The sequence below is a fragment of the Elgaria multicarinata genome, chromosome 1 (assembly GCF_023053635.1).
Source record: "Elgaria multicarinata webbii isolate HBS135686 ecotype San Diego chromosome 1, rElgMul1.1.pri, whole genome shotgun sequence".
Taxonomy (NCBI): domain Eukaryota; kingdom Metazoa; phylum Chordata; class Lepidosauria; order Squamata; family Anguidae; genus Elgaria; species Elgaria multicarinata.
In genome coordinates this window covers 15,487,030-15,495,804 of record NC_086171.1, presented here as the reverse complement: position 1 = coordinate 15,495,804, position 8,775 = coordinate 15,487,030, and the positions used below count along the sequence as shown (strand labels likewise).

General features: G+C 41.6%; 1 protein-coding gene across 1 annotated transcript; it reads left to right on the top strand.

The window, feature by feature from the left end:
• Positions 1-1,218: 1,218 nt before the first annotated feature.
• On the top strand, positions 1,219-6,262 carry SOSTDC1 (sclerostin domain containing 1). Its single transcript, XM_063118543.1, has 2 exons — positions 1,219-1,588; positions 5,000-6,262. The coding sequence occupies exons 1-2, from the start codon at positions 1,381-1,383 to the stop codon at positions 5,413-5,415; spliced, it is 624 nt and encodes a 207-aa protein (XP_062974613.1). The 5' UTR covers positions 1,219-1,380; the 3' UTR covers positions 5,416-6,262.
• The last annotated feature ends 2,513 nt before the right edge of the window (positions 6,263-8,775 follow it).

Sequence of the window (8,775 nt, the reverse complement as noted above, 5' to 3'; positions counted from 1 at the left end):
GTGGTGTTCCAGTTGTGGAGTAGCACAACGTCTGAGATTACATTGACACTGCAGTAACACTGCACTGGCGTCAGGTGGAGATGAATGAGGCATGAATGCTTAATATCCAGAAGTAAGACATCAAAAAAACACTACAGGCCAAACTACGTTTTTTGCTTCTCCATCGCAAAACAGCTTTTTATGGCTCATTATGTAAAATATGCTTTAACATTCTTCAAATATGCATAGATGATTAATGAAGTTAAGGCTGCAAGGTTAGGCAGGGCTTACTCTAGAGTATTCCCATTGGGTTCAGCAGGGCTAACTTGGGGCATGCAAGTTGCAGAACTCAGGCTAAAGAAAGTTTCTTTGGTACGAAGAGAACGCACATATATTTGTAAACCCCAGAGAAATGGCTTCTAGTCGATCGTGTCAGAGCAGCACAGCAGAACATGTTAACATTCTGCATATTGAGAAGAGACTATTCCCTGAACACAAACGTTGCTTTAGGAAAGCTTTGAATTGATCAAAGCTGCATTATTAAAATCTTTCTCAAGGCGATCATTGAATTATTCACACTACATATAGAGAGGGTTGTGGGTCTCTTCTCCCCCCCTTCCCCCCAAAAGTGTTGCTGCCTTAATAGGATGTTTCTTTCTTGAACTTTTCTGTAGTTGTTGATCACAAGTTTGCATCCTTCACAAAACGGGAAAATTCCCACCCCACCCCATATATCTGTAGAAGACGAAGAGCATCCAATATGGGCGAAGACAGACAGAGGCAAGATCTACACTACTGCTTTATAGCTATATTGAAAAGCACTGATGTTGGGGCACATTACGCATTCCAAATCCCGCTTTCATAGAGTTACTGTATATTCTGCTTCTTATTCCACATTCGTAATGATTTGACACAAGGTGTAGATCTGGCCCAAGTCCCACCGAACCAATCACACCTGATAAAACGTCCACGTGTGCAGACCAGTGTGCAAAACTGTACGCTAACTTGCATGCTGTGCAGTCTCCAAATTGCTACCGATGAGTTGATATTTCCACACACACACACACACACACACACACACACACACGCCCTCGACATCCCCCAAAGCCTCCGCTAGGATTCCTGCAATTAGTGAGATTTCGTTTCTCTTTAGCTCCTCCTTTAGGGCAGCCTTCTATTGGTAAAGAACCCTGGCTGCTTCCAGGGGGTCCCACCCTCTTCCTGGTCCGCGTTTTTCATCCTAGAAGCTCTCCCCAAGTTTACACCTTCAGGAGCGCCAAGGCTCTGGGACTATATAAAGGATGTCTTGAGGGAGGATTTCCACAGTTGGAGACAAGGCGGCCGCAAGCAGCAGCAAGAAGCCGGGATTCCCACAAGCGCCAGCCGTTTGAGCGAGCCACAATGCTCCCCTCTGGCCTCCACCTCTCTGGCTTACTGCTCGCCTGTCTGCTCCTGGACAGCTGCTGGGCTTTCAAGAATGACGCGACGGAGATCCTTTATTCGCACGTTGTCAAATCCCGGCCAGCCAGCTCCAGCAGCAGCAGCAGCAGCAACAGCACCTTGAATCAAGCCAGAAATGGAGGCAGGCATCCTGGATTCGATCGAAGCAGTAAGTCTTCTGAGTCGTGGCCTCCCCCTCCACTTTTAATAACTACAGATGTGCTTAATTCCCATCAAGGAGCGCGCGCGCGTGTCCCCTTTTTTCTTTTTTTCTAAATAGGAAGGTGCAAGTGTGGAATTCTGTTTGTCGTTAGGAATGTGTCCCTTTAGAAGTGATTCTTGGGAATTCAGTCTCAAGGAGAATTCCTAGTCTCCTTTAATCCTCTCTCTCTCTCTCTCTCTCTCTCTCTCTCTCTCTCTCTCTCTCTCTCTCTCTCTCTCTCTCTCAAAATAAATAAATAACAAAGAACTTGTTTGGGCTCACTTCCAAGCCAAAATGTGGAAGGCTTATTTTGATCATCATCCTCTCAAAATCAGATTCAGGCTTTGGCACCGGGAATATTTTCTTATTCTCCCACATCTCCGCATGCATGGATGATGTCGGGAGCAAAAGATACACTGGGAAAATAGAGAAAAGGAGGATTGTCTGATTCCCCCCCCCTCCCCAAGTAGCTCTCCTCCCAAATATCAAGGGCAATTTGAGATTATCTGATCATCTCCCTATAAAGCGTCTTTTGTTTGGGTCTGAGTAGTAGTTCAGGAGCAGCAAGGCTCCCTTGAACTCTCTTTCTGCTCCACATGCTTTACAGCTAGAGCACTGGTCTGTGCACTTCACAAAGCTAACATTTACCTTCAGCAGCGAAGGCTTTGATTTTGTTCCAGCGCTGTGTTTTTACTTCCTGATTTTGCACTTACCTGCTTAATTCCTCTAGTCAGTGTAAACAAACAGGTTCACAACTTCTCTGCTCCAACTTGCCTTTTAAAATGTGTTTCTCTCCCGCTCTGCAACCCACCCACCCCAAAACTCACCTTCCTGTCCTACTCCCCTGGTTGGATTCTAGAAAGTCTTTTTTTTTTTTGCTGGCTTGAGCCATAACGTAACTCTGAAAGACATGAAAAGTGCACTGATTCAACATGAACACCTTTATCTCAAAAAGCAAAAGTGTTGATCACAGCTTTCAACAACAACAACGACAAAAAAAAGGCTTAACTGCATTTCTGTTTAGGTTTAACTGCATGATTTAAATATGCAGGAAATATCTTGTCAATATAAGATTACTGAAGCAGCCCCATGGGTATTCGTTGCCAGCAAACTGTCACCATGATAAAGAAGAAAAGACAGATAATACATAGTGGTAACCATTTCCTTTCACGTACGCTCCTGAGCCAGGTGCGGGATGCAAACTGCATCAGAATTATTCAGGCAAGTGATAGTGTGCAGAAGTCCACTCCTCTGAAAAATAGTCTAAACAGGCTAGTCTTTGAAGGTGTAATCACTTTCATTCATAAACCATTTTCCCCCACTGAAAGGGGATGTTTTCCCAGTCACTTTACAGTGAAGTTGGAACTGATTGTTGGACTGAGCTGAAACATGTTGGCACCATATGCAAACTTGTCTTTGCAATACCTGAGCCCAAATCCCCTAGATCTCCCATGCAAAAGTCCACTAGACTTTTAGCAGCATACTCCTAAACTCTGGCATAGCTCCCATTAATTTCAATGGGTCTTGCACTGAAGGATGCCTGTGTGGAGGATGCTTTGATGAATGCTTGCTGATTCCAGAGGAATGGAGTTGGTGCAAAAATCCAACCTGCACAAACCAATTACACCTACCTTATCAGAAAATGTTTGGCAAATTGTCTTAGCCCATGGTTTCTATACAAGGCAAAGCTTTCTTATATATACTTCCATGGAGATCTTCATTCTAAGGCAATTGCAAAAAATAAAACACACAACAAAGGAAGTCATTTTGTGGGTTTTCTTTTTTTTAAAAAAAGTTCCTTCGAATCTACTAAATTTCAAAGAAGCCAACGTAAGCCAAAATATCATGGGCGTGGACAGACTCCTCATTAACTCTAATTCTGTTATTTGCAGTGCTCTTGAATAACATAACACAGTTTCCATGATAACATTTACTTTAAAAAAAGAAAGTGCATGAGTGAAAGACGGTGTGTTGAAACTCACGGTGTGTGTTCATTTCAAAGGGATGATTATTAAAACAAGGAATTGTGCTTACTTCAGTGAGGATATCTACAGATATAAGCAGGCACAGACATGCCTCACTTTGCAGCTTGTTCAGTGCCTTGGTACAATGTCAGTTGCCTTAAAAAATGAAATAACATTGCCTCGGGTTTGGCAGTATTACTTGTTTTAAGAAAGAGTACTTACAAGCAGTGTTGCAAGAATATTGTTATACTGTTGCCTGAAGAAAACTGTTTATTTTAACAACAAAAAATTTATAGAATACAAGTTTCTAAGAATCTTCCTCAGAATTAGCATTAGCTTTCCTTGAAGGAAGAAAACCACGGTGTACGTTGACGGATTATAAATATCTTAATACAACATATTAATTTCCCAAACTCCCAAAGAAACACACGAAAATTTCATACTTAAACTAATACTTGACATTTTGGAGCAAATCCAGCTTGGATCAAGATCCAGGACAATGTTTTATGAAAGGCAGGTGGATGAAAGGGAGCCCTGTAACATTAAATTATTACTTCTAATACCATCAGTAGCTGAGGCAGCTCTAATATACAGATAACGAGCTACTCACTCTGGAGCAGTCCCATTTGGTTTCCTCTGGAATGGTAGGTTACAGCTTCAGTAATTCAGATTAGGACTGGAGTGAAAAGTTGAAGCCAGTTATTAGAACTACTAGGTATACTATACACATATATGGAAAAGATTATTCCAGTGTAATGTCGGGACTTCCAGAAAACGTCCATTGTCTGCAAATGAACCTAGTCTGCGGTCCAGTTCAGACATTAACCCAGCCTTTATATGGCAGAGAAGCAGCATTCCTTCACCATGCAGATAGTATATAACACAAGATGAGCAGTCTATGCCAGCCCGAATGGAGGCCCTGCTCACAAGATTCCTGACCTTTCTTTAAGAAAAAGATTTAGTGCAGCAGCATATACATGCTGTGTTTTAAGCAGTGTAACATGTGGAGAAGGGAATCCAGGAAGATTGTAGTGGCTACTTCTGCGATTGAAGTATCTTGCAATTTTTCTAATCCTGCATTCTTTTGTGAATCCTTGCATCATGTGTTAAACTGCATATGTGAGCAGATCATGAATACACAGTTATATTTGTACAAGTAAGCTGACTGCAGCATCTCCCTGCAGCAATAAGGGGGAGGAGCAATCATGCAAATTGTGCAAGTGCATGTTGGCATAGACTTCCTGGCTTGTACGTGGCATCATCTACATAGTGGAGTGGGTAGGAGCACCGCTCCTCTATCACATGAAGGACTGGTGAACATACTTCTGTGACTTTGTAAGGTGCTCTGATGCAAGAAGAAAATGGAAATAGTTGGAATCTGGACATTAATGTCTGTGTTCTGTGTCTTTGACAGGTCGGGTTCAAGTCGGCTGCCGGGAACTGAGATCCACCAAATATATTTCAGATGGCCAATGTACCAGCATCAACCCTCTGAAAGAGTTGGTCTGTGCCGGAGAGTGTCTCCCTTTGCCAGTGTTGCCAAACTGGATTGGAGGAGGTTATGGATCCAAGTACTGGAGCAGAAGGAGCTCACAGGAATGGCGGTGTGTCAATGACAAAACACGCACCCAGCGGATTCAGCTTCAGTGTCAAGATGGAAGTACCAGAACCTACAAAGTAACTGTAGTCACAGCTTGTAAGTGCAAGAGATACACCCGACAACACAATGAATCCAGCCATAACTTTGAAGGAGCGTCTCAAACCAAGCCAAGCCAACATCATAAAGAGAGGAAAAGGAACAGCAAATCTACGAAGCACCCCACAAGTTAGAACTCGGCCATGCATTTAAAAAACTGAATGTAACAATAATTGCCCACTTTACAGATATTACTGCCTAGCAAGAAAAAACAGCCCTATCACATCGTTTTTGCTTCTCGGCTGGGTGTACATACACTTGTGGCTTTGACTGAACTCGGAAGGGCATTCTGTGCATATGGGCCTTTTCCTTCTCCTTCCTTTTTTGGTGATCATTCATATTTTTAAGATGGGCTACAAGCATACAGCTGTTCGAACTTTACTTCTTGATGTTTATTGTTTTCTTTATGTGTTCTGGAAACAAATAATTGTTGCCATTGACATTCAATGAATTTTATATTGTAGAGAGAGCTGCTGTTGCGAGTTCTCATGGGCACATTTTCCAGACCAAGTATTTTGTCAGCATCTCATACATCTCATTTAAAAGGAAATGAATATTTCGAATATCATTCCAGTGAAACCAAAGCATTGCACATGCTTATCTTTTCCTTCTGTAGATATATACCTTACCAACAAATTACTAAATGGAAACAAAATATGCATGGCAGCAGCTGAAACATAAATTTGAACAAAACCTATTTATTTGTCAATGTAATTATTTAATGAGCTTTTAATGTGTTTTCTATTTTTTAAGATGCTGTTTTATGTCTTATGACTTTTTCCATGCATCAAAGTGTTTTCCTATGATTTGTGGTCAAAGTAGAATATACATTTTGTAGATAATGTAAAATAAATATTTTAACCTTTGTAGGGTTGTTGTTATTGATGTTGTTTTAATCTTCAAGTCAGAAATTTTGAAAAAATGTTTTGTAAATGCATTGTAAAATATATTTGTACTTTTAAAGTGTGCAGTCAAAAGATAACCCATACGCCATATCAATTTCAATAATAAAAATTAAACACTATTACTGTCTTTGGTTTGATCTGGTATAGTAGAATAATGCATCAATGGCATGTGAGGCTTAATGAAATGGTGATAGCTCAGTAGTAGAGCACATGGCTTTGGCATGTAAAAGACCTCAGGTTAAGTCCCTGACACATCCAGGTCTGGCTGGAAAAGCTGCTGCCATCAGAGCAAGCAATTCTGACCTAGATGGACCAACAGTCTAACTGCGTATAGGTCATGTTTCTTGTCAGGTAGATGCTGCTACAGATCTTTTAAGAAGTTAAATAGATGATGCTTACTTTACAAAAATTGCATCTGTAATGAGAAGGCCAATTAAATCGCTCCATGTGATGCACTGGCAATCAGCACGCCGCTCACCATGTAGATCTAATGCCTTTCTGTGCACAGACCCTTGAGGGGACATTTGTCTGATGGTATGGAGATAATTGCCTCCATGCCATTGACACCAGTGTGCAGTTAGTGGCTGAAGATAAACAACAATTTTTAAGATGGTTGAAAGTGGTATCATAAAGACAGAAGAAGGAGGAGGAGGAGGCAAAACCTTAAATAGTGCTAGAAGAAAATAAAACTTTATAAAATAGAAACAAATAGTCTTATAAAGGTGTACACCCAAGGTGTACAGTAGGAGTGGCAGATGCTAGGTTGAAATCTATCGGTAGACCTCTGGATGATTTGCAGTTGATCAACAAGGATTTCTGACTCCCAGTTGTTTAACAATAGCAACAACTCAAAGGCTATCCCACACATCAAAAGTTAGGCTTCTGAAATGAAGAAAGTTTGTGTGTGGGGAAAAAAGGAATGATTTGTGTGTGGAAAGGCTGTAAGCTCACTGAAAGTGCTGAAAACAAATTCCTGGTTTAAGCATGTGCTCAAAGGCAGCCTGTTCCTTAATTCTAATGGTCAAACATACATTAAATTAAACCCAAGGCTCATCTACACAAAGCAGGATATTCCACTATGAAAGCGGTATGAAAGTGGTATATAAAAGGCAGGAGCCACACTACTGTTTTATAGTGGCATTGAAGTGCATTGACCACTGTTGGGGCCCATTGACACACATCATATACAGCTTTCATACCACTTTCATAGTGCTATATCCATAGTGCTATATCTTGGTGTGATGTGTCATAGGCCCCAACACTTGTCAGTGCACTTCAGTACCACTACAAAGCAGTAGTGTAGATCCTGCAGTGCACTTCAATACCACTATAAAGCAGTAGTGTGGCTCCTGCATTTTATATACCGCTTTCATACCGCTTTCATAGTGGAATATCCTGCTTGGTGTAGATGAGCCCCCAGTGGAGCCAGAGCTCACAAGGACAAAGCACCAGCACTTTTTTGGTCAGCAGGGATGCTGACCACTTCTGCCACCCCCCTCAGACTTCCTTGCTCCCTCTGAGTTTATCTGCAATCCTCACAGTAGCTGGGGAGAGAAATCTTGTGATGTTGTTCAAAAATATTTTGGAGTGGCAGGGTGTTGCATGGGTAATTAAGACCTATCAGCTTTATAAAAGACCTGTTCCTGATGGAGATGAAAACTGCCAAAACTGGTTTGTTGACAGGGAATAACACAGCTGCCTGCATTTTGGGACTCACTACCTTGGGGCGTGGCTGTGGGGACTATCATGATGAGCACCTGCACTTCCAAACTGACCACTAATCCACCTGTTAAAAGTAGTTTTAAATCACATGCATAGAACCAGACATGTCCTTCTTTGGGGGGAAAATGGTCATGAGGGTAGGGATGTGGATCAGCACCACAGTGAAGGGAGAAAGTGGTTTAATCCTTCCCCTCTTCCATTTTCCCATCCAAAATCATCCCCAAAGATATTTGCCCCCAACTAATAGTTTTGAGTGGTGAGGGGTTTTTTTTCTGGTGGGAAAATGGAATGTGTGTTAAACTTCCCCTCCCTCTGCAATTCTAGTACAGATTAAATCTAATGTCCTTCTCTAACCACAGCTGCTTTTTTCTAGATGTGGCCTCTTCTAAGAAGGTTAGTTAAAATGCTTGTAATATTAGGTGAAGTTTGGTCCTCGGAGTATATTTGGTCCTCAAGCCATTATTTTGCACCTGACTACAGTTCATGGACCTCAGAATTCCTCTTCCTCTTCTTCCTGCAAGATCTCCCCATCCCTGATATAAATGTCAAGTCTCATCAAATAGATTTTGCTGATTTTTGAAGGAATACAAAAACTGTTGAAACTTGAGAACAGAAATGAAGGTGATAGAGGATGCCTTCTGGGCAACAATTTCCCCCGTCATACTGGCTTTAGGGTGCAATTCTATGCATGTTTAGACAGAAAAAAGTCTTGCAACTCCCAGCATGCCGCAGCCAGCATAGTTGGAGCATGCTGGGAGCTGTAGGACTTTTTTTTGTCTAAACATACATAGAATTGCACCCTTAATCATGCCCAAATCTAATGTCCTTCTCTAACTTGGAACATTATGGCATTGTCTACAATCGTCC